The sequence below is a fragment of the Saimiri boliviensis genome, chromosome 2 (assembly GCF_048565385.1).
Source record: "Saimiri boliviensis isolate mSaiBol1 chromosome 2, mSaiBol1.pri, whole genome shotgun sequence".
Classification (NCBI taxonomy): Eukaryota; Metazoa; Chordata; class Mammalia; order Primates; family Cebidae; genus Saimiri; species Saimiri boliviensis.
Window position 1 is genome coordinate 46,650,620 of NC_133450.1, and position 26,304 is coordinate 46,676,923.

The following is a 26,304-nucleotide window of genomic DNA, read 5'->3' on the forward strand; positions in this document are numbered from 1 at the left end:
ACAGGCACACCTGGCTAGTTTTTTTTTTTCTTTTTTTGTATTTTAGTAGAGATGGGGTTTCACCATGGTAGCCAGGATGGTCTTGATCTGCCTGTCTTGGCCTCCAAAAGTGCTGAGATTATAAGGCTTGAGCCACCACGCCCAGCCATCAATACCTTATTCTTAGATGGTGCTTCTACTTTGCAAGTATTTCCCAATCTTACTTGATGCTGAGAACATTTTGTTAGGGTAGGATGGTCCTGACATCACCCATCTGTAACCTTCCTCTGTGCACCATCTCCACCTGGCAAACCCCTTCTCCTCTTTCAAGATCCAGCTCAAATGTCACCTGTTGTGAGTCTTCATAATTTAGCATGTTATTTATTCCAACAACAACATGCCTGCAATAGAAGATATATCAGCTGTGTTTTGTAGATGAGGAACAAAGTTTGTTTCTTCTCTCCAGAACAATCCAAGACCACTTTGTTTATATCTAATGTTGGCAAGTCTTTTTTTTTTTTTTTGAGGTGGAGATTTGCTCTTGTCACCCAAGCTGGAGTGCAGTGGTACGATCTCTGCTCACTACAACCTCCCCCTCTGGGTTCAAGTGATTCTCTTGCCTCGACCTCCTCCTGAGTAGCTGGGATTACAGGTGCCCACTACCATGCCCGGCTAATTTTTTTTTGTATTTTTAGTAGAGACAGGATTTCACCATGTTGGCCAGGCTGGTTTTGAACTCCTGGCCTCAAGTGATCCACCGGCCTCGGCCTTCCAAAGTGCTGAGTTTACAGGTGTGAGCCACTGTGCACCTCGCTGGCATGTGTTTCTTTGCATTAAAATGATCTGCTTCTGGCAAGGCACAGTGGCTCATGCTTGTAATCCCAGCACTTTGAGAGGCTGAGGCGGGTGGATCATGAGGTCAGGAGTTCAAGACCAGCCCGGTCAAAACCATGAATGAAGCCTCATCTCTACTAAGGATACAAAAATTAGCCGGGTGTGGTAGCTAGCGCCTGTAATCCCAGCTACTTGGAAGGCTGAGGCAGAAGAATCACTTGAACCCGGGAGGTGGAGGTTGCAGTGAGCCAAGACTGAGCCGCTGCATTCTAGCCTGTGCAACAGAGTGAGACTCCATCTCAAAAAAAAAATCCAAAAAACCAAAAAAGCAATCTATGATCTGCTTCTTTTTTGTCTTCTCTTCTGGTAGACCAATGGGGGAGGGACTGTGACTTTTTCATTTTTTTTTTTTTTTTTTAACACCAAGGGCAAGTAAATTTTTTCATGTTTTAAATCTCAGGACATATCATTGCTGCCTACAAATAGTAGGTGTTCAGCAATTATTTAATAAATGAATTTTAAAATACCACAATTTATTAGCCTTCCAATATCATCTCAGTCTACACGTTCCACAATGCACACCAACCTCTCATACTCTCCAGAAACCTCATAAAAAGGAGACACAATCCCTTGTCGGCTTCACACTGCCAAAGGGCAACAGGAAGCTTGACTTCAAGAGTAGAAGCTCCTGACTCCTCATGGAAGAGCTGTTTTCCAAGATGGTGTCATATAAGGAGAAGCAAAACATGTTGTCAGAGGAAGGGTTTCCAGTGCCTGAGCAGGGAGAACACTTTGTAAATACTCGAATGTTCCAGATGGACTGACATCCTGATAAATACACATTTGGTTTGTCTTACTCAATTCAATAAGGATTTCAGGATCATGTGCCTGGTGACAATCCAACCTAAACCACTCTTAACAACCAGGTCTGTGATCTCAGGGGGATCACAGGGCCCTGAGGCATGCAGGGAACAAGGCTGGGCCCCTGCACCTAGGAATTCAGGCAGACACAGCAGTGATGACCAAAGGATAAAGGAGATTGATAAAAGGAAGGAAGCAAGATTAGGAAACAAAATCCATGAGCCTCAGGGATAGGTAAGGATTACACAAGGGACTGGATCTTGATCTCAGGGAAGAAAATCCTCCAAGGGGAGGAGGAGTCAGGACTTGAGGAAAATAAGGGCAGAGTGGGACAACTCCAAGAAATTCCTCCTCCTCCCTGTGTTCTGGGACAGAAAACATGAAATCATCTCTTTACAAGATGGACCTTACTGAGTCAGGCGGAAAACCACCTTCAAACTGTCAGCTCTGTGGTATTCCTGGGGTGACAGAGAGAGGGATGCTTTGTCAAATAACCTATCTGTGGCTATCTTCAGTCTCGCCTAACCTTATCTCCACTACTTCCCAAGAACCCAGCCCTTGACTAACATTACCTTTCACCTTCACAGTAACAAAAACAAAACAAAAAGAAATTCTGAGAATGAGGTGGGGATAGGCAGGCTACTTGTGACACCTAATCTCCTTGGAACAATGGCTGCAGGCCCCAGATCTGGCCCTTCACCCTGCAGCTGGGTGATCACACCATGTGACTGAGGGGAAAGAGGGTATCAGTCTCCTGGTACCACAAGACAGTTTCCTGCACAGCAGACTGAAACCTGAGCCTCCATCCAGAGAGGAAAGGTCAGTGGATGCTTGCCAAGCTCCTGCCCTGCTCAGGAGCCCTGCTGCTGGCTAGCTGCAGCCTGGCACCCCTCTGTTGCTGACAATGATATTTTTCCTCTCTTCTTGGCTAGAACCTGAATTATGTATGCCTGAGATACAGTGACCTCAGGGAAGCCACATGTAGATGAAGAGCATTGACCTCAGCAGCTTGAAATGTGAGGGGCTTTTCATCCATCCATCATCCATGCATCCATTCATCCATCCATCCATCCATCTATCCACCCACCCACCCATCCACACATCCATCATAGATCCATCAACCCATTCATCCATCTAGCCATCCATCATCCATGCATCCATCTATTCATCCATCCAACCATCCATCCATCATGGATCCATCCACCTATCTACCCATATAGCCATCCATCATCCATGCATGCATCCATCCATCATAGATCCATCCACCCAACTATCTATCCATAATCCATCCATCTACCTACCCATCCATCCATCCATTATCCATCCATCCATCTATCATCCACCCATCCGTCATTCATGCAGGGCCTACATGTGCAGGCATTCTAGTTGGTGGGGAGGTTACTGATAAGACACAAGTCCCTGCCTTCAGGAAGTTGACAGTGTAACAGGGACTACGGGTGAACTAAGAGATGCCCACAAAATAATGAGGTGGTGGCAAGGCTATTCACAGAAGCTAATTGGTATCTATGAGGAGCCTCCAACTCAGCCCAGGGGAATCAGAAGTGCCTCCTGTAAGAGAAGGAGACCCTGGCAACATGGTCTGGTCTAGCTGGACAAATATAATCCTGGTCTAGCTGGACAAAATAAAAAGTCCTAAGACCCTGGTTTTTGTCCATTGTAACCTAGTTGTGGGAACGGTTGCTGCTTCTTTAGAGGCCCTCATGGAATTCCAGGTTTATATGTATTTTTTGGGCATTTCCTTCCCTCTTTCTTTCTTGCTTCCTGGGTTAAAAAAGTAAGATGAAAGACTATTAAGAAGACAAGAGTTCAAGAAGATGCTGAAGTCAGGAGCTTGTTACTTAATCCACCCAGTTTGAAGAACTCGACATCAAAGTGACAGAAGAGATACAAAGAATGAGTCAGGCAGGAGGAAGAAAACTCAGATTCCAGCAATCTGGAGCCCTCCCCAGGGTCCAGGGCCTCCCAGCTGCCAAGCAGGACAGATGGGCTCAATGCTTTCTGCAGGACCGGCAGAGGGACTCAGAGTCCTTGCTGCAGACCTGGAACTGGCTTGTCTACTGTGGAGGGCTGGGCTCCCTGTAGAGAAGGTGCTCTGGGCCCCATCCCAGCCCTGACCTCTGACTTTGATCTCCAAGAATTACAGAAGTCTCTCTTTCACTTCCTCCCCTTGCCAATGACAGCAGATCTCTTTAGGAAGTGGGCAGTGGAAGGCAGAATAATGGTCATCCAAGGTATCAACATTCTTTTTTTTTTTTTTTTTTTTTTTTTTTTTGAGACGGAGATTCGCTCTTGTTACCCAGGCTGGAGTGCAATGGCGCGATCTCGGTTCACCGCAACCTCCGCCTCCTGGGCTCAGGCAATTCTCCTGCCTCAGCCTCCCGGGTAGCTGGGATTACAGGCACGCGCCACCATGCCCAGCTAATTTTTAGTATTTTCAGTAGAGACGGGGTTTCACCATGTTGACCAGGATGGCCTCGATCTCTTGACCTCGTGATCCACCCGCCTCGGCCTCCCAAAGTGCTGGGATTACAGGCGTGAGCCACCGCGCCCGGCTCCAAGGTATCAACATTCTAATCCCTGAGATTTGTGACTATGTTATTTTAACCGACAAAAGGAACTTTGCAACTATGACTAAGTTAAGGACTTTTTTTTTTTTTTTTTTTGAGAAGGAGTTTTGCTTTTGTTGCCCAGACTGGAGTGCAATGGCATGGTCTCGGCTGACTGCTACCTTTGTCTCCTGTGTTCAAGGGATTCTCCTGCCTCAGCTTCCTAAGTAGCTGGGATTACAGGTGCCCACCACCATGGCTGGCTAATTTTTGTATTTTTAGTAGAGATGGGGTTTCACCATGTTGGACAGGCTGGTCTTGAACTCCTGACCTGAGGTGGTCCACCTGCCTTGCCCTCCCAAAGGGCCGAGATTACAGGCCTGAGCCACCGCACCTGGCCAAGTTAAGAATCTTGAGATGGGGAGATTATCCTGAATTATCCAGAAGGCCCAATGTTGTCACAGGAGTCCTTACATGAGGAAGGTAAGAGGGTCAGAGTTACAAAAGAACACGTGATCATGGAAACATCAGACAGAGAAAAAGAGAGGCATGAAGATGCTATGCTGCTGGCTTTGAAGATGAAAGATGGGGTAATGAGCCAAAGAATGTAGGAGGTCCCTAGAAGCTAGACAAGGCAAGGAATTCTCCCCAGAGCCTCCAGAAGAAATTCGGGTTTGCCAACACCAGAGTTTAGGACTTCTGACTTCCAGGACTAAGATAGTACATTTGTATAGTTTTAAACACTAAGTTTGTAGTTATTTGTAACAGCAGCAATAGAAAATGGATACCAGACAGACATTATGCAAAAAGACCAACAGCAGGGACATACCCTTAAAGAGAAAAGCTTTTAAACTGCAACCAGGCAACACATACCAGGTGCCCAGAGGAGCGTCTGTCCACAGGTCTTGTGGGACACCAGATACTGCAAGGAGGGAAGTGGTGGCGTTCTCTAGAAGTGGGCAGTGAAGCTGAGGTCACCAATGTGCTCACTTGGTTGGCAAAGTTCCACAGCACACTGCAGCTTCCCACATCTTCCAGCTTCCCAACTGTAGCTGGGACGTCACAGCTAGAGTGTTCCTGTTTCCTCTTCCTTCATTTGGTAATTCAATACAGTAGCAAACAGCCTTGCCCTGTAACTCTAGCAATGTTTTCCCTCTTTCCTTTTAGAGAAATCCAGGGCAAATGACACAATATCCTTCCTTCATCTAATCCAGGTTCTGCTCCATTCTCCTCTATATTCCTTACAACTTCAGGCCCACATACACAACCCAGATACACACACAAACACCAGCCCAAGAATCACAAACTTCTTGCAAGGTGAGTTGAGTGCCAGCATGTTCACATACATGAATCCTTTGTTTTCTGTCCCCACCATTTTGTTGGTCTCCTTATTTTACTGACCAGAAGTCACAATCAAAGGCCATACAAGAAGTCGAGATAGAAAGCCCAGAGATTATTATCTCAAGAGCCCCAAGTCTGAGTACACTCTTCACATCGGAGGGCACAGGGTGTCCACACTGTGTACTGCCCTGTGGTAGACAATGTCAAAGCACACCTTGGCAGGTGTACGCGCTCTGCACCCTTCCAGGCTGAGTCAATCCAGCCTGACTCGGTAGGTGGTGAGGCACATGTGGTTAATGGATTATATATTTCAGAAGGGATCAACAGGAGCAACATTTTTGGGGAATTTTTAGCCCTAAATCAATATACTACATATCAATATACTCGTGCTACATAATGACATTTTGGGCAACAACAGATTACTTATATCTTGGTGGTCCCATAAGATTATAAGACCATAATTTTATGTATCTTTTCCCTATTTAGATATGTTTTTGTGTGTGTGTGGTTTCTTTTTTTTTTTTTTTTTTTGAGACAGAGTGTCGCTCTTGCTACCCAGGCTGGAGTGCAATGGCACGATCTAGGCTCACCGCAACCTCCGCCTCCTGGGTTCAGGCAATTCTCCTGCCTCAGCCTCCTGAGTAGCTGGGACTACAGGCACGCGCCACCATGCCCAGCTAATTTTTTGTATTTTTAGTAGAGACGGGGTTTCACCACGTTGACCAGGATGGTCTCGATCTCTCGACCTCGTGATCCACCCGCCTCGGCCTCCCAAAGTGCTGGGATTACAGGCTTGAGCCACCGCGCCTGGCCCTTTTTTTTTTTTTTTAAGACAGAGTCTTGCTGTGTCACCTAGGCTGTAGTACAGTGGCATGATCTTGGTTCACTGCAACCTCTGTCTCCTGGGTTCAAGTAATTCTGCTTCAGACTCCCAAGTAGCTGGGATTACAGGTATGCACCACCATGCCTGACTGATTTTTGTATTTTTCTTTCTTTTTTTTTTTTTTTTTTGATTTTTGTATTTTTTAAAGTAGAGATGGGGTTTCACCATGTTGGCCAGGCTGGTCTCGAACTCCTGACCTCAAGTGATCCACCCACCTCAGTTTCCCAAAGTGCTGGGATTACAGGCGTGAGCCACTGTACCTGGCCTACATATGTTTAATGTACAAATACAACTGCCTGCAGTGCTCAGTACAGTAACATGCTGCACAGGTTTGTAGACTAGGAGCAACAGGCTACACCATGTAGCCTAGGTGTATAGTAGGTGATGCTATCTAGTTTGTCAGTACACTCTATGATGTTTGCATAATGACATCTAAGGATACATTTCTCAGAATGTAACCCCATCAATAAGCAATGAATGACAGTATTATAGGCTATAGGTAAAAGAGACAATTTAATTTCTTTAGTGCATTATGAAATAGAACACCAATGAATCATTAGCATAAACAAATACATCTTCATTTAGAAAGTTTTAAGGATGGACTGGGGAGATGTGGAGCTGGTTTTAAGTCCCTGCGATTGTCCCAGAGCTGAGGCTGTGACCTTATCACTCTTCCCCTCAGCTCTACCTAGTAGCACTCGGTAAGTGAAAGATGATGTGGGTTTCTGGCATCTTTTTGGGTGTGGAACAAGTGAGCAGAGCTCAGCGGAGCTTGTGTAGGGTGTGAAATGGTAAGAATGGGGAGGAGGATCACCAGCAGCAAGAAGGGAAGGAGCCAGAGATGACTCTCTCAGAGGGACCTGGCAGGTCGGAATCCAAAAATCACAGAATTTTCGAACTTGAAGAACTCAGTGGCCATGATCCCCTTCCCAGCTTAGTCATGTAATCTCAGTTAACTTCTTTGAGCCTCCCTTTTCTCTGTGTAAATCCTACAGTCCACAGGCCGGGAGCGGTGGCTCATGCCTGTAATCCCAGCGCTTTGGGAGACCGAGGTGGGTGGATCACCTGAGGTCAGAAGTTTGAGACCAGCCTGACCAACATGGAGAAATACCATCTCTACTAAAAATACAAAATTAGCTGGGCATGGTGGTACATGATTGTAATCCCAGCTACTCGGGAGGCTGAGGCAGAATAGCTTGCACCCAGAAGGTGGACGTTGTGGTGAGCCGAGATCGCGCCATTGCACTCCAGACTGGGCAATAAGAGCGAAACCCCATCTCAAAAAAAAAAAAAAAAGACAAAAACCAAAAAACCACGGATGTCAGACTGTCCACAGCCAGCTCAAGCAATCCTCCCACCTCAGCCTCCTGAGTAGCTGGGACTACAGGGGTGTGCCACCAGGCCTAGCTAATTTTTGTACTTTTTGTAGAGACAGGGTTTTGCCATGTTGCCCAGGCTGGTCTGGAACTATTTGGCTCAGTGAGTCACCTGCCTTGGCCTCCCAAAGTGCTGGAATTACAGGTGTGCGCCACCATGTCTGGCAGTGACTTTCAAGTGCTCCCTTGCTTTGGATATAGGACTCTGGCTTCTCACCGAGCTGGGCCATTGTGCCTTCCTCAGGGAGTCAATGAACACTCTCACATGGATCTCTGAACCAATATCATTTCCTCTAAGCCAGCTGCCACTTGATGAAGCACACTATTCTGGTTTGACAGGGTAAAGGCTGGGATAAGGCCATCTGGATATGGGGCTGGATTGGTTATTATAAGGACAGTCCTAAGAAGAATGAACAAGTTAGGACTCTCCTTGTAGCCAAACTCAAATATTTACCTTAGAGGTAAATACCTTAGAGGTAAATATTTGAAGCCTGCGCCCTACCACCCAAAGTTTATTTCCAGCCTCATAGGTGATCAGAGACAGGAACAACCTTAGAGACCCAGAACCTCATTTTATTTTTCTTTTAGAGATGGGATCTCATTCTGTCACCCAGGCTGAAGTACAGTGGTGTGATCATAGCTTACTGCAGCTTCCAAGTCCTGGGCTCAAGTGAGCTGCTGGTCTTGGCTTCCCAAAGTGCTGGGATTATAGGCGTGAGCCAACGTGCCTGGCCCAGAACCTCATTTTATATTTGAGTGAATTTAGACCTCAGCTAATTTGCAGCGAAGACCAGACTGCGACAGCCCAATTCCCAGGTGCTTGTTCTGCCTCTGCCCTGCCTTCCTTCATTGTACACACATCACTCTGCTTTCCCTTGGCCACTCCCATGTTGTCTCTCCCCTGCTTGGGTCAGTGGTCACTACTCCCATTGCCACTTGGGACTCTGAGTGTGTCACCAAGATACTGGTTAGCCCCAGCTTGGGCAGCAGGAAGGAAGATGCCAATATGGCAAAAGGGAAGACTTAGACAGTCATGCCTCAGAAACCAAGAAAATGGCATCCATTGCTCCTAGGGCTTTAGAAAGTAATTTCCCACAGGGATCTCCACCTTGGGTCCTCTCCCACCAGCCCCCTTATCAATGTCACCGTCATAACACGTTCCCTCCAAACTCTTGGAACTCCATTTGGATTTCTCGGTCTCGCTGGCTTGCACCTTTCTCAGGAGTGGGCTGGATTGGCTTGGAAAGGCTTGTTTTCCGTTAACATTTCCAGAACCAGGCCCCTTTTCCTTGTCTGTTCAGATAAGTGAAAACAGGCAGTAGAAAGGCGGAAAAATGTCTAGACTTGCCAACGTCCATAAAGACAGATGGTGAAGAAGAGAAGGGAAGAGCACAAGAAACCACAGGGCGGGAGGGAGCAAGGGGAGGACAACGCAGATGAATGGGAGAGAAAAAGGGCTTGAGAGAAGCAGAATAGAGAGAGGCCAGGCCTGAAAAAAGCAAGATGGAATGTACTAAGCAGACGGCTGCTGAAAAAGGAAGCAGTGACGCCACTTTGTAGAAGTCAGAACGCCCTGTTCCTCTCCAGACCTGAAAAACAGGCACCTTTCCGGACAGAGCTTCCCAGTCCTCTGAAACAGCCATAAATTTCACCTGGGTCACGGCCTGCCAGGAGGGTTGGCGTCTCAGCCTCACCTTTTGCTGGGGCGTGCGCTTCTCTGCCTTCTGCCACGCTCTGGCCAGCTCCCACAGAATCCCTGCCCTCCAGCTGGAGCAAAAGGGGTGACGCATGTCCCTCCCCGCAGCCCTCAGGGTCTGGGTGCCGGGGCTGGAGGCTGGAGCCGCAGGGGGGGCCGGGCCTGCGGGGGCGGGGGTGTGGCTACGCTCGGCTCTGTGATTGGCTGCACTGGTCTCCTTGGCCGCCTCCCCCGCTCGTGGAAGGAACTGGGCACGTGTTTCTAATTGTGGAAAGCAGCTTAGGCTTGGCCTGTCCAACCCCAGGCGTTTCCAAATCTAGGAGGTAAGCAGGCACGGCTGCCAAAAGGCACTGATAGGCAAAGAAAACACGGAGGTCTGTTTGAGCTCTAACGCACAAAACCCAAGGCTCTGATAAGGTTCCAGTTCTAACCACGCAGGCCACAAGGAACAGTCTTTCCTAGTCAAACACCCATAGAGGCCTGGAGGTTGTGGGGGAGTGGGGAGAGACGGAGTCAGCTTCACAGAACCCTGGTAGAATCCTTCTCTACTCCCCGCTAGCCCCCACCTCAGGGCCAAGACATTTTTCATAGCGGGTGAGGAGCCACATTATAAAGTCTTTGGCACCTTTATTATTGTATATGTAATATAACTTGTCTGGTGAACTTATACATATAACTTGACTGGTGAAAGACAAAAACATTAAAAAAAAAAAAAACCCACACACAAAAAGCCACACAACAGCAACCAAAACAAAACATAACAAAAAAATCAAAGCCGCCCTTCCTCACAAACTGCGCTTTGATCCCAGCGTCTATAAAGTACACAGTGGGGAGTGTGGTTCTGAAACAGACCTTGCCTATTGCACTACAGTAACGTTTCCCCTTCTCCAGTCCTTTTCATCTCCAAGCACTTACAACATTTTAGAAATCTCGGAACCCCCTCCAAAGGAGAGGAGGTGCTCTGGGCCTTCCGGAAGGGCCTCTCTCCTCCAAGGACACACCAGCAGAGGAGGAGGGTGCAGAGAAGCTGGAAGGGCTGTGCTCCCAGAGGCACACAGCTCTCAGCAAATGCTTCCTGCTAAGCTCCTGCCCATGCTACCCCGTGCCCTCCCCTCCTCCCTTCCTGGCTCTCTCGTCCCCTTCCTTCTTATCCCATTAGCTCCTGTGCCAGCTTCGGGACCTGGAATTTCTGCTGAATCACCATCCAGTACTTAGTTCAGCCAAGAAGCACTAATACCCAGCTCAGCATTTTTCAAGAGCTGAGTAGTTCTCTCTTCAGCATGTGTTAAACATGGCTCCGGAGCTGGCCAGGGTTGGGGAGCCCAAAACTGAAGACACCAGGAAATCCAGGGGTGGCCCGCCATGCCACCGTGGGGAACCCTATTAATCCTACTCATTACTTTTTCAACATGGGCCTGAAAAATTGCTATCTCACACACCAGTTCTCAGGGCTGATGCTCCCTAGACATGGAGCAAGGTGGATGAGAATGTGTTCTGTTGAGTCTGCACTGAGCCCAGGAGGGCTAGCCTGGCCCTCCATCATATTTCAGTCTTGGAAGAAAGGGTGTGGATCCTGTGAGGTTTAGTTGGTTCTTGGACCAGAAGGCTTGTGGGCTCTGTTGGTGTTCACTAAATTCTATAAACCTGGATTGAGGCTGCAAAATTCTCCCAAAACAGTTCAGTTATAACCCAATTTCAAGGGTAGCTAGTACTCAAACTTGTGAAACTCTTTTTTCTTTTATTTAATATGGAACGTTTCATGAATTTGCATGTCACCCATACACAGGAGCCATGCTAATCTTCTCTCTATTGCTTCAAATTTAGTATATGTGCTGCTAAAGTGAGCACAACTTGCTGAACTCTTATAACAGAGATGCCCTTTCTTCTTTCCCCCAAAGATCCAAGTACCATTGGGCCTCACTCCTATAGGCCTTCTGATTTTATGTTCTTAGGTATGTGATATAAATTTGGTGTGTCACATTAACCCTTAAAACATTACCAGACACAATTAATAGGTGACTTTATAAACCATGGGCCCTGGCTCCTCTGAGTAAAACAAAGTGATCCTTGACAGTCAGCTACAAAAGGCCAGAGGAGAATTTAAGTTTCAAGGCTGGTACAAGAAAGTAGGCAAATCACTACCATACCTGGTGGAAGCTGAACTCTAAAAGTGTGTCCCATTTCAGGAAACCTCAATCCCATTCACTATTCTCCCAATCAGAGGTAGACATACTCCCAGAAACAAGGCCCTCATCCCCCAGTTTCTAGGGTGTGGGTTGTGTAGGCACACACACTCCCTGAACAGCAGAACTTCAGTCTGAGAAGAGACACTGTGGCAAGTCAGGAAAGAGGAGAGGATCTGATCTGGGCCAGCAGTTGAAGCACATTGGAACTAAGAAGAAGACTGACTTCTCAGGTAGCTTACTTACTCTGCCATTATAGACATGGAGTCCAAAAGGATAGGGGATGCTTCCTCAAGTCCCCCAACAGATCTTAAGTGTTGGAGAATGAGTAGGAAGGGTGACAAAGACAGAGGGGTCAACTCGACCACACAACCAGTTGGAAATAGCCAGGAGGGAGGGTAGAGGGAATGTGGTTCAGCCATTGTCTGAACCACACCAGTTCAGACAATGTGACGATACGAACCAGTGTTGTACTTGATTTACTTCACCTGTATCCCTAACAAGACCATGAAGTCCTTGACTCCTTCACCCTTAATCACCAAGTCCTGCCAATTCTACCTCCTAAATGCCAAATACATCTACTCCTCTCTACTTTCACTGCCCCAAGATCCACATGATGGTCATCTCTAACCTGAATTCCTGTAACCGCATTGTAATCAGTCTTTTCTTGCCTCTGATCTTACTCCCCTCACCAATCCACCTTCTAGTCTTGCAGCATGACTCTCCTAAAATACAAATATGATCATGCTGGTCCTCTGAAACCTTTCAAACCTCATTCCTCCTAAGGGAAAGCCCATGAGGCCTTTCATGATGGCGTCCTTGTTATACATTTCTCGCCTCCGAGTCTATGGTGTGGCTATACTGAACAACATTTAGTTCCCACAAACAGCTGTGATTTTTTCCTGTCCTGAGACCTTGACATGCATTAATTCCTTCTCCTAGAACATTCTCCCTACCCATTCTACTCCGCCCTCCCTCCTGGCTATTTCCAACTGATCTTTCAGCCTCAACTTAATGTCACTTTCTCCAAGAGTTTCTTCAACCCCAGTCCCGTACTCAGTTTTCTTGCAGGAGCTGCCTGAATGCTGTCCTCTTGGGGAACTAGAATAACCTGTATACTTGTCAGGAACATTTACTGGACTGTGAGTTCCTTGGTATAAGAACTAAGTATCTCTATGCCTGCCACAGTGCCTGGAGCAGGACAGAAACTCAAATATTTAATAATGTTTGACTGATTCTGTATTACCTGCGGCATCAGTAGAGGACACACAGATGGGTTCAGTATAATAGGTGTTAAGAGAGAAGGCTAAATCTGCAGCTGCTGCTTCACATGAGAAAGAGTCTTTTGGCTCATTGATGTCTCCTCTGTGCCAAGAACAGTAACTAGCCCATCATGAGCACTTGATGAATACAGTGTTGCATTTATATAACATTTCCCAAGAGTCCTAATCCCTTTCTAAGTTGTAATGCTCTAGAACAGGCAAAATTTTGAGCAGGATCCTGGGAGCACCACCCTGGGGAGATGCTAACCAGAGACCTGCTCAGCACTCCTCGGGGCTCTAGGGAGGACGTGGAAGGCAGACGTAGGACACTGCTTGTCATCAATGCTGGAGACATTTAAGTTGAAACATATTTCATTTTGATTTGGAGACAAACTAGATTTTTTCCGTTAGCAGTCCAGCTGATTCTACCCCTAAATCATTCCTGTTTTTGTCACCTCTCCATCCTTGTCACTTCATTCTTAGTTCAGGCTACCACCTCTCTGGCCCGGACAAATGCCTAGCCTGCTTGTTTTCTCCCCTTCAAGTTTCACAGTCTTTTCTTTACCCAAATGGGAACCTAATCATGTTACTCCTCTGCTCTGAATCCTTCAGTGATTCCCTGTTTTTTGGATAAAATCTACTTACCTTTCAATGTTGACCTCAAGTTGGGAGCCTTTCCAAGCACCCTCTCCCAACTTTGAAGCCCCTTTCTCTGTGTTGTCCACATTTTCCCCCATCACATTGTATACTAATTACATGTTTTTGCATACCATTCTCTTCACTAGACTAATCTTTTCCAAGACTGTATAAATCATACCTTATCTCCTCTTAGTTTAAGAGTTCAGTATGGCGATTAGCTGATGAAATTTTTTAACCCCCCCCAAAAAAATCTGCTCACAGAATAATTTTCATCTTAATGCATCATAAAAATGAAAAATGAGATGTTAGTCAAATCGGTCATTGAGTAAAAATCAAGAGATTTTCAGTACATTTAGATTTTAAATGCTGGCTAGTTAGAAGTTGTACAGAGAAAAATGATGTCTTGGATGTATGGGAATCAAATGTAGGCCAGTCTATATTTGTCTGAATTCATATATACAAGGCTGATCAGATACCCAAAGAACTCTCTGGGTACTAGAGAAGGGCGAGAAGGCAGTGCTGCCCAGGTGTCTGAAGGAATATATTTAGTGTCTGAGGATGAGAAGTTTCGGGGGCAGAGAATATGCAGGCTCAAGGGAAAATAAACTGAGATTAAGGGATTTAGATGTTGGTCCTCTGTTTGAAACCCTTCAAACCTCATTCCTCCGATGGGAAAGCCCAATCCCTTTATGGCCCATGAGGCCTTTCATGATGGGGTCTTTCAAAGGAAAGATTGTTGAATGCTCTGATGTCAAGCGATTGATTAAAATTTGCAAGAGACTTGCAAAACAACTCATTCTCTGTGACAGCATTCCGCACCAGGCAGTTGGGAGCTTTCTGCAGAGGAATTGCAGAGCAACTTAGGAGTTCAAAACAGCACGTGAAGTCCCTTCCTTTCCAAATAGCTCAAGGAAGAAGAAAAATCTGAAGGCCTGGAAAAAGCTAGCCTCTTAGGAATCTCAGTAGAAAGATAGAAAACAAGATAAGACGCATTTTTTTTCCTTGAGAAATGCATACAGGATATTCCTTTCTCCTGAGGTTGAGGAAGGAGAAGGAACTTCTTTAGGTCAAGACATTCAAGGCAGAAGTGGGGAACTTGAATGAAAAGAAAGGATTCTACTTCAGGTGCTGGACATGACTCCAACCCCAAATGAGAAGAAGGAGGTCAGGAGCTGACTGAATGAAAGGTGACCCAGTCTCCAAGAGAAGCAGGGGACAAACAGATCCCAAAGGAAAACGCAGAGGGTTGCACAGATGCACAGATGGGAACCTGGGGAAGGGTGTCCCTTGGACCCAGTGTGTCCTTTGGATCACTGTGGACACTTTATTTACAATTAGAAACCCAGGTAACAGCCAAAAGATGTGGCTACATGATAAAAGGGCAAGCTGTAGGAATATATATATATGTCAATATATAGGTCTATATACCCAGATTCATACAGCAATAGATGTACTTTATATAGAACTATCCACTATGACTGCAGCTATTGGCCAGGGGCTGATGATAAGAGCAGCTACTGCTGCTGACTTTTTTTTTTTTTTTGAAACTGAGTTTCACTCTTGTTATGCAGGCTGGAGTGCAGTGGTGTGATCTTGACTCACTGCAGCCTCTGCCTCCTGGGTTCAAGCCATTCTCCTGCCTCAGCCTCCTCAGTAGATGGGATTACAGACACCCACCACCACACCCAGTTAATTTTTGTAGTTTCTTAGTAGAGATGGGGGTTTCACCATATTGGCCGCATTAGTCTCGAACTCCTGACCTCAAGCGATCCATCTGCCTTGGTTTCCCAAAGTGTTGGGACCATAGGTGTGAGCCACTGCACCAGGCCGCTGCTGACTCTTTGTGTATCTTACTTGGCTCTTTTACAGAGGGAATATAGTAATTTACTTATGAAATAATAAAAAAGTAGAAAAACACAGGTAAATCACAAAAGGTGCTAAAACCCAGTTTCTAACACTTCCCAATCCCCTCCTAACTCCCCCCCCCCCCCACTAATATACTTATGTTGGAGAAGGGAGAAAGGCTTTTTATTTAATTAAAATGTAAAATACTTTCTCTCTTTTTTTCTTTCTTTTCTTTTTTTTTTTTACTGCCGGGTAGCTAGGGATATTCTGCTGACTCAGCAGTGAGTAATCAGCTTTGACCTAAATAATAGAATCACTCGAGGTGGCAGCTGCAGTTGCATAAGTGTGATCCAAGTCTGCAGTTCCTTCTCTCTCCCTCTCCTCTCTCCCACCCGCTCCAGGATGCGGCAGGCGAGCCAGTTTCAGCAGGTTCTTTCCGCCTCTCCACCCCCACCACCTGGCTTGTCCCAACATCATTTCTCATCAGTTCTCTTCCAAAACCACCCCACCATGGAACCAGACTTGACTTCATCTCCTCCCTCCCCAGCAAACCCTCGCCGGGGGCTCTACCACACGGGCTGTCCCTGCTGGGCCCTGTGCCCTGGCAGTGCCCTCCGTTACACACCAATGGCCTCTCCACAGAGGGTGGCCTTTCCTCAAAATCTCTGGTTTCACAGTCATCAGCATGCCACCATGGGACAGCAGGAGAAGAGTTCCCCGTGTGCATACGTTCACACCACACCTGAGCTCTCTAACACGCCTCTCAAAAGAGCTGTAGGCTAGGCTTATTTTATGCAGTTGGCTTGCCTAGCACCTGCTAAGAGGATGAGGAGGGCTGGATGATGGTGGGGGTAGGTGAGTGGGTGGGGGTGTGTGCTGGAATAAAAGATACCAGCATTTAATGAAAGATAGCATCTACCGGCCAGGCACCGTGGCCTCACTTTGGGAGGCCAAGGTGGGTGGATCACTTGTGGTCAAGAGTTGGAGACCAGCCTGACCAACTTGGGGAAACCCCATCTCTACTAAAAATACAAAATTAGCTGAGTGTTGTGGTGCATGCCTGTAATCCCAGCTACTTGGGAGCCTGAGGCAGGAGAATCACTTGAACCTGGGAAGTGGGGGTTTCAGTGAGCCAAGTTGATATCACTGCACTCCAGCGTTGGTGACAGAGTGAGACTGTCTAAAAAAAAAAAACGATAGCATCAACCAAGCCTTCCTGACAGCTTGGTTCTTGCTTTATTGGATACCTTAAGAGAGGATTTGATGCTTATCTGGTCAAGCCTGCCATAAAACAAAACAAAACAAAAAAGAGAGAGGATTTGAGGAGCCTATAGAATTGGGTTAAAAAAGTATGCAACAAACCAGATAACAGAACCTCTGTACACAGACTCAAAGCAGCTGGGAGTGTCAGGCATAAGGAAAGGGAGAGAGGAAGTTTGTGTATAGCTATAGGCATGTACGTGTGCACCCTGCTGGGGAGAGGGATGGCAGCTCCACATGGCCTTCCTTCACTAGGAGGAAAGGGACACAGCAGTGGAGAGGTGTGGAGCTGGTTTCCATTTCCTCTAAAGGAAATAAGGAGGAATACACTGGGGAATCTGAAGGATTTAAGATTTTTCTGCTTATGAAGGTGGACAAATATTTGAACACATATTCTTATCTTTGGAGGACAAGATTGGCTGCTGTTAAGTTGGAGATAATTTCCTTGCAGTTCTGCTGAGGAGGCAGAGGACTTAGATAAGCTTTATTGAATCTTTGGCTGCAGGAATAGGGGAGGAGGCCCTTGTCACTTTTGTCATCAGCCAGTTCCTCAATTTCTCCTTGGCTTGGTGCTAGCAGTGTCTAGGTGAGGGGTAGGCTGTGGAGAGGACTGTGCAACCTGGCATTCTGGAGCAGGGCTACAGGCAGGTGCTGTTCTTATCTCCTAGGAGGGTTTGGATCTTTCTGGTCTGAGGGGACACCCAAAGGGCTACACTACCCTGGAGGGTATCTGTGCAAGTGGTTAAACCCTTGGCAGCTTTGGGGAATGCAAAGGGAGCCACGGGCTCTGGCTGCCTGGGAACTTCATCAACCTGTAGCCTGCTCCTCTCCTAGGGTACAAACTGAACAGGCTCGGGGGTTCTTGATTTCTAATAGGAGGGTAAGTGTGGCCTCTTGTCTGACCCACTTTAGCAGCATCAGCAGGAAAAAGGAAGCTGTCTGTGTGCAAAGAAACACCAAAACAGCGGTAGCCAGCACTTCTGTGGCCCCCCTTCCCACCCTCCCATTAGACTGTCTGAGGACAGAAACAGCACTCTTCCTGCATTCCCACGCCCTCGCTCCTGCCCACTGCCCCTCTCAACTCTGGATCCAGCTAGGATGAAAAGATGAAGTGGCCCCAGCATCCTGCCCACCTTCAGTGACTTGTCCTAGCCTACCCTCAGTGACTGACATGACTGGGGTACTGGGTGTCCAACACTGTGCTGAGGGTGTCCCCTTCCTTCTCTCATGCAATACCTGTGGCCATGACCTCTTGAGACAGCTAGGATTATACTCCTCATCTTACAGTAGGATGGGCAGATGATTTTGCCCAGCACTTACCACTGCAGTGAGAAAGTGGTGGACTGGAGATGCAGGCTCAGGCAGCCCGGTTTTGGAGCCTGCATTCAGATCTGTGAGCAGGCCCAACCAAGCACAAGGAGTACACCCCAAACAAATGTCTTGGCCCCATGTTGCAAATGGCCTGGGTGGTGGAGGTCTGTCCCAGGGTTGACCACCATTGCCAAAGAGGGGTCATTGCTGAGGAGACAGCCTCTTGGGTCCCAGCTGCCTGCCTTCTAAGAGGCTTCTGGGGTGGGTGAGTGATTTCTTCCTCCTCATCCCATTGCAGGACAGAAGGAAAAGTGTCAGGACCTGGGAAAGGGTATGGCCAGGATGATCACTACCCTCAGCTAAGTCTATGTGTGTTGAAAGCTGTGGGAAGGCAGGGACCAAGGGAACTCTAGAGGTAGAGCTCCTGAAACATATCTAAGTATTTACTTTAGAATTTAGTTTTCGCCGGGCGCGGTGGCTCAAGCCTGTAATCCCAGCACTTTGGGAGGCCGAGGCGGGCGGATCACAAGGTCAAGAGATCAAGACCATCCTGGTCAACATGGTGAAACCCTGTCTCTACTAAAAATACAAAAAATTAGCTGGGCATGGTGGCACATGCCTGTAATCCCAGCTACTCAGGAGGCTGAGGCAGGAGAATTGCCTGAACCCAGGGGGCGGAGGTTGCGGTGAGCCAAGATCGCGCCATTGCACTCCAGCCTGGGTAACAAGAGCGAAACTCCGTCTCACAAAAAAAAAAAAAAAAAAAAAGAAGTTAGTTTTTGATGAAAGATATAAAATACCCCAATCCATTGAGATTACTAATATCAGAGATTAAGCTTTGAGACTTCCTAGAAATATGGCTCTGCAGAACTTCTCTAGAAAGCCTCTAACCTATTCCAGCCCATAGAGATCTTTTTTCCTTCTCTGAATTTTATTGTTAGTATTGTTTTTAATTTTTTTTTCTTTTAGATACAGGATCTCACTACATTGCCCAGGCTGGAGTACAGTGGCTATTTGCAGGTGTGATCATAGCTCACTATAGCCCAGAATTCCCAGGCTCAAATGACCTTCCTACCTCACCCTTCCAAGTGGCTAGGACTACAGGTGTGCGCCACCATGCCTGGCTCCCTTCTCTGAATTTGTACTGCAATTGAATACTAACCACAGTATCCATCTATATGGCTTTTCTCCTAGCTAGAAAACTCATCAGGGGCAGGGACCAAGGACAAACTTTCCTCCAAGAGAGTTAAAAAAGTGTGACTTGACAAGTTGAGGTAGAAGTAGATGTGGACCTGTTGCCAAGAAGCCAGGATAATCTTCCTAGAAACAGCTGGGAGTAGCCAGCACAGTGCGGTGCACTGGACAGAGAAGAAATCAGGAGCCCTCACACTCCGCGCAGCTGCCTCCCTGGGCAAGTCACTTGCCTGGTTCTCTGTTTCCTTATCTGTTCTGGGAAAATATTAATACTGGCCCAGCTTACCTTATGGATTTGTCATGAAGCTCAAATCAGGTCATATAGGTGAAAGTGCTTTGCCTAATGCCAAAACCCTGCCAGTGAAAATTACTGTGCCTCCAAGGAGCTACTTAAGTTTCTTTTCTTTTCTTTTTTTTTTTTTTTAACACCAGACAATTGTATGCAGAATCCATTCATATAAAACACACTTGTAGGAAATTGAAATAAAAATAATGGGGAAAAGAAAAGGAGACAAGGTGAGGTGGCTCAGGCCTGTAATCCCAGCACTTTGGGAGGCTGAGGTGGGCGGATCACTTGAGGTCAGGAGTTCGAAACCAGCCTGGCCAACATAGTGAAACCCCATCTCTACAAAAATTACAAAAATTAGCTTGGCATGTTGGCTCACACCTGTAATCCCAGTAACTTAGGAGTCTGAGGTTGGAGAATCGCTTGAACCTAGGAGACAGAGGTTGCAGTGAGCAGAGGTCATACCACTGCACTCCAGCCTGGGAGACAGAGTGAGACCCTGTCTCAAAAAACAAACAAACAAACAAACAAAAACGGAGAGAAGGAAGGAGAGTCAGAGACATATAGACCACATAGACATACAGACATGTAGACCATAAGGCTAAAAGAGGCTGTCTCTCAGACCAGCTGCAGTGGTTCACAACTATAACCACAACACTTTGGAAGGTCAAGGTGGGAGGATCACTTGAGCCCAGGTGTTCGAGGCTGCAGTGAGCTATGATCATGAGACTGAGCTCCAGCCTGAGCGACAGAGTGAGGACCCTGTTTCTAAAAATAATAACAAATATAATAAAAGAGGCTGTCTTGCTAACAAGGCCCAGATGGCACTTACATAAGCAGATGGCAGCCAGGAGCCGAAGGCCAGACTCTGGGGGGAAGCAGGTAGGGAAGAGCGGCTGCAGCACGTAGTTGGAGAAGGTGAGGGCGATGACAGCCTGGTTGGTGGGGTAGATCACCAGCACAGCAATCCACAGCCTCAGGAACCTGAAGGAGGAACGGGACATTCCCACTGTCAGGCATGGCAGGGAGCCAGAGCCATCAGGGGAGAGCCCAGGCAACTCATGCATCCTCTTTATTTTCAGGGATGCTGAAGAGCCCAGCCTCTGCCCTGCCCACAAATGAGACATCCAGCCCTCTGCAACGACAATAAAATGGTTTAATGATGAAGAGTTAAATTTCCACAAGGACTAACACAAGTCTTGGCTTGCTTTCTCTCTCGCTCTCTCTCTTTCTTTCCTTCTCCTTCCTTCCTTCCTTCCTTCCTTTCTTTCTTTCTTTCCTTTCTTAGATGGAGTCTTGCTCTGTCACCAGGTTGGAGTGCAGTGGCGCGATCTTGGCTCACCACAACCTCCGCCTCCCAGGTTCAAGTGATTCTCCTGCCTCAGCTGCCCGAGTAGCTGGGATTACAGGCACTTGCCACCATGCCCGGCTAATTTTTGTATTTTTAGTAGAGATGGGGTTTTGCCATGTTGGCCAGGATGGTCTTGATCCCTTGACCTGGTGATCTGCCTATCTCAGCCTCTCAGAGTGCTGGGATGACAAGCGTGAGCCACTGTGTCTGGTTGGCATTCTTTCTTTCTCTCCTCTCCTTTCATCATCTCTTCTCTATTACTGTGGCCACCAGCATCCAATGGTGGAAAAACAAAATTTGCAACCCCAGAATGTTGATAGACAGGACATACTAAGGGTATGGTTATATAAGCAACGATCAGGAGAGGTATCAAGTGGAGGTTTGTGGGTGGAAGTGCCTTCCACATCCTTTGGCGCATTGGTAACGGTTTATCAATGGCAGGGATGCAGAAATTGAGGAAACTTTAAGATTAGGGCCCAACTCTAGAGGGAGACCATTATCCATGGGAGTGAGAGAAGAAAGTTCACTCTACCTTAGGTGGCCATTCTTACTTGTCAAGATAGAAGGGCCTTGTTTTTGGGACGTGCTTCTCTGGGAATCTATGGTCAGTAGTGTTGTTATACAGTTCTGTTTGCTCCACTTATAGAATCCTTTCCACTGGCTGGGCACGGTGGCTCATGTCTGTAATCCCAAACTTTGAGACGCAGAGGCAGGCGGATCACCTGCGGTTGGGAGTTCGAGACCAGCCTGACCAACATGGAGAAACCCCATCTCTACTAAAAATACAAAAAAAAAAAAATTAGCCGATGAGGTGGCACGCACCTGTAATCCCACCTACGCGGGAGGCTGAGGCAGGAGAATTGCTTGAACCCAGGAGGCGGAGGTTGCAGTGAGCTGAGATCGCACCATTGCACTCCAGACTGGGCAACAAGAGCGAAACTCTGACTCAAAAAAAAAAAAAAAGAATCCGTTCCACTAAGATCAAAACAGATGTCAAAACTACAAACCTGGAACTTCCATCATTTTCAGGAGCCTCAAGGGGGCACAAGGCTCCACTAGCAACTATGGCAGGAAAGCAGAAGAGACATTCCACTCTCTAGCACCCTCTGGTACACTGGAGACTGGAAAGTCCTGGCCTTGGCTTTTTCCAATGTGACCTCCTTCTGAACGTCTTTCTCCTTTTCCCCTAGACCATTCAGGCCTCTACAGATCCTCTTACCCAGCTAGTCCTCCGAAGATGTCCTTGACATAGGAGTAGTCACCTCCAGATTTGGGGATGGTGACCCCGAGCTCAGCATAGCAGAGGGCTCCCACAGCTGTGATGAGACCTGTCACGATCCAGACAATGAGAGCAAGGCCCACAGAGCCAGCATTCTCCAGCACACCCTTTGGCGAGACAAAGATTCCGGAGCCGATGATGTTCCCTGCATGGGGCACCAAGGGGAGAGAGTAGAGATGAGACAGTTGGCAGGATTGGCATTTGCAGGGTGGTCTCATCTCTGATCTGATTCTGAAATGCTTTGAAGATATGTAAATGATTTGCAGGCAGGTGTGCCCAGCAATAATTCTCCCTGAAGTAGGGGAAAGAGAAACAGATAATTGACATGTACCAGGAACTTGGTCAGGTACTTTCCACGTTTCATTTAATCCTCAGGACAACACTATGGAATTAGATATCATTTCTCACATTTTACAGAGGAGGAAACTGAGTCTCAGTGATACAAAGTGAGTTGCCTTGGTCTGCATCGCAGTGAGTGACGGTGAAGTATCATACCTCAGGACCCTCCAGCTGAGCAACACGTGGTCCACCCAAAGTGACGAGGGCCTCAAGACTGGCTGAAAATGGTGGAGCTGGAAAAGTGGGCTGTTTTCAGAGACCACCTGCCCACTAGAAGGCTTCAGAAATGAGCCAAAGGGCATTATTTTTTAGACAGATTGTGGTCACACCCCAACATTGGAGTTTTCAAGAGTTAGGAGTGTAGAAAATACTCCCGGAGGCTGGCTTCCACATGACAGCCCCACCTTGGTGAAAAACATAAAATAACCCTATAAAAACAGTCCTGGTAGCTTAGAAGTGGTATGTAGGAATGCAATATGTGCAAAGCCTCAGCACTATATTCTTTCAAAGGTCATTACCCACCAACACGTGTTTCATGTGACCCTCATAACAATCTTATGGAATTCAGGGAGAGGAAAGAGGCAGGCACTTCCCTCTCCATTTTATAAACTCAGAGATTAAGACACAGAGGGGTTAAGTGGCTTTCTCCAAATTCCACAGCTACTGATGGGTAAAATTGGATCTAGAAGTCAGTCTCCTGATACTTAATCCAGCGCTCTTTCCACTAATCCACTTCTGCTGTGTGCAGGGGCTGGTTTTCTCCTGAGAGGTGAGGCTCGCAGCCTGTACTGAATGTCTGGCTGCTGGGTTGTGTGTGTTAGGCAGAAGAGGAGGAGGAGTGTGGAGGCCGTTCCTGACATGCTTCCTCCCAGCTGTTCCTCTGTCCACTTCTTGCGGTATAGTAGGCCATTAAGGTCCATTGGGTGGGTGCTTTGAAAGTGCTGCTTCATGCCCTGCCCAGCTGCACCACTAAATGCCTGAGCAAAGAAGCAGAGACCAAACGGATTCAGGTGGGAAGGCAGAACTAGAGTATACTGAGGTCAGCTGGACTTGACCATGTTCTAAGGATACCTCACCCCTCCATGATCTCTCTGTAGTGGTTTGGAGCCAGGGAGATGGAGATTGTAAGGTTCTAGGCTCAGCTTTAAAAAACGAACGTTCAGGTATCAACCATAACTCAACCACAATCTAGCCCTGACACTGACATATAGAATCAGAGCGCACAGGCTCAAGTTAGATACAGATGAAAAGGAAGCACCTATCTATCTTAAATATGTCTTCCTAATTTTGGTGCTGACAGTCTTTCCCAACAGAACAGGGCTCCTTATAGAAATGAAAGTAAAAGAAGTAATCTCTCATCATCCAATCAGTGATGGGAAAGGGAAGATAGAAAAAGGAGATTCTGAGTGCCACCAGTCCTTACAGACTTTTCCTCATCTTGTAAGCTTACGTAAAGTTCTATGATAGGGCAACAGGACATCTTTCAGCCCTCCTCTCTCCTCAAACAGTCCCCATATGCTCTGTTCAGAAGTACTGGATTAGTAGAGACTAACAGACCTGCTTGTAGCATTCCAGGACTTAGAACATGCTCCCCCTGTCAAAGGATTCTTCACCTGCCAAACCAAATGCGCTGCTGTTCCCTGGAAGATATCAAATGCTGGGAAATGAGAGACCTAGAGACAGTTTTGCTAAGAGTGCTGAAAGATGATAGTAAATTCCTTGCTTAGCAGGAAGTTATCAAAAGAACAATATATAGGGCATTTCAAAGCCAGCCAAGATGAAAGCAATAGAGCTAGGGTTATAAAACCAGCTCAAAGGGTTAGGAAAACCATCAATAGCAGCAGAAAAACAAGGTTTGACTTTGTGAAGTACTTTTAAGGTACTGAAAAGGGAGAAGTGTGTAGCTAGGTGCTTCGTAGAGCCAAGAATGGCTACTGTAAGAGGGAAAGTGAGGATGGGTGTTATTAAATAGATCCGATCTTTTCAGGAATGAAGACTGTCAATGTTCCACTAAGGGTTCTTAGAAAACAAACACTGCAGCAGGGATCTGTAAGTGCTTCTCTTCTGTTTTTGCTCTGACATTTCGAGTGTGTGTGTTCTTTCCCTTGTTCTAGATCGCAGGAGCCACTGGAAGATGGGATGTGCAACACTAACTGCCCACTTCTTGCCTTCACTTCTTGGAGGCCCCAACCTTCAAGAATTCTGGCAGAGCTGCCAGAGTGATTGTGAGGGTCACTGGAGATTCGCATTGGAATAAGAGTCCTCACTTCATAAAAATTGGGTTTCTCCCCTCAAAACCTTAATTTTGACCAAATTAAAATTACAAAGATAGGTCAGGCATTGGTGGCTCATGCCTGTAATCCCAGCACTTTGGGAGGCTGAGGCAGGAGGATTGCATGAGTCCAGGAATTCGAAACTCGCCTGGGCGATATAAGAAGATCCCATCTCTACAAAAAAAATTTTAAAAATTAGCCAGACTTGGTGGCATGCGCCTATAGTCCCAGCTACTAGGGAGGCTGAGGTGGGAGGATCACTTGAGCCTGGGAGGTCGAGGCTGCAGTGAGCTGTGAGTGTACCACTGCACTCTAGGGACAGAGCAAGACCCTGTCTCAAATAAATAAATAAATAAAATTACAAAGATAAAAGCTAAAAAAAAAAAAAAAAAATTGAGCTACACTACTGTAAACTGAGTGCTAGTGAACAGAAAAAAAAAAAAAAAAAAAAAGGAGTGTCTCTGATTCTAGGAAATCACTCCCTAGCAAACTAGAAGTCAAGAACACTTCCTCCACCTTAGCAGCCTCTGGGACTTCTGCAGGGGAAAGAATGTCACTCACAGCAGAGATACGTTCTACAGGGCAAAGGAAATTTACATTACATTTACTCAACAGTAGTGTCTACTACTTTTATCCAATCTTTAGTGTGATTACCTGATATCCATATCCTCCACTAGACTGAAAGCACCATGAAAGCAAGAACTATGCTGCTTTCCCTTACCTGTGAAGTGTCCCCTAGTAGACACGCCATAACGCTTAATTCATAAGTGATGCCTGACACCATTTGTGCCTCTCTACAGAGCAATTTAGTATACATATTTCTTTGGAACATCCAAATCCTGTGAGGATGTTAAGCGTATGTTGCAGGCAAATGAGTAAAGCAACTCACTTATTTTGCTGCTAAGGAAAGTAGAATGGCTATTACTACCATCTCCAATATATTTATTTATTTCGAGACGGAGTCTCCCTGTCACCCAGGCTGGAATGCAGTGACGTGATCTCGGCTCACTGCAACCTCTGCCTCCTGGGTTCAAGTGATTTTTGTGCCTCAGCCTCCCGAGTAGCTGGGATTACAGGTGTGTGCCACCACATCTGGCTAATTTGGGTACTTTTTTTTTTTTTTTTTTTGGTTTTTTTTTTTTTTGAGACGGAGTTTCGCTCTTGTTACCCAGGCTGGAGTGCAATGGCGCGATCTCGGCTCACCGCAACCTCCGCCTCCTGGGTTCAGGCAATTCTCCTGCCTCAGCCTCCTGAGTAGCTGGGATTACAGGCACGAGCCACCATGCCCAGCTAATTTTTTGTATTTTTAGTAGAGACGGGGTTTCACCACGTTGACCAGGATGGTCTCGATCTCTTGACCTCGTGATCCACCCGCCTCGGCCTCCCAAAGTGCTGGGATTACAGGCTTGAGCCACCGCGCCTGGCCAATTTGGGTACTTTTGTTAGAGATGGGGTTTCACCGTGTTGGCCAAGTCTCGAACTCCTGACCTCAAGTGGTCCTCCTGCCTTGGCCTCCCAAAGTGCTAGAATTGCAGGCATGAGCCA

At 46.8% G+C, this 26,304-nt stretch overlaps 2 protein-coding genes and 1 non-coding gene across 5 annotated transcripts in view; all 3 read right to left on the reverse strand.

The window, feature by feature from the left end:
• The window catches only part of SLC7A8 (solute carrier family 7 member 8), a 65,496-nt gene that overhangs the window by 23,682 nt on the left and 15,510 nt on the right, over positions 1–26,304 (reverse strand). For 2 of the 3 annotated variants that reach the window (XM_010335045.2, XM_003924314.4), the window contains 2 exons: positions 22,088–22,292; positions 20,350–20,501 (listed from right to left, as the gene is read on the reverse strand). In XM_010335045.2, coding sequence (XP_010333347.1) covers positions 20,350–20,501; positions 22,088–22,292 — 357 coding nt within the window. Of the gene's footprint in view, positions 1–9,535; positions 10,389–20,349; positions 20,502–22,087; positions 22,293–26,304 lie in introns of those variants that run through there. The other variant, XM_010335046.3, reaches the window with a different exon arrangement.
• Positions 1–26,304, reverse strand: part of LOC101027939 (myosin-6) — a 251,421-nt gene that overhangs the window by 2,365 nt on the left and 222,752 nt on the right. The gene's annotated exons all lie outside the window — the stretch shown is intronic.
• On the reverse strand, positions 11,279–11,385 carry LOC120364108 (U6 spliceosomal RNA). The gene has a single exon (XR_005579460.1). It is a non-coding gene; the product is annotated as a U6 spliceosomal RNA (small nuclear RNA).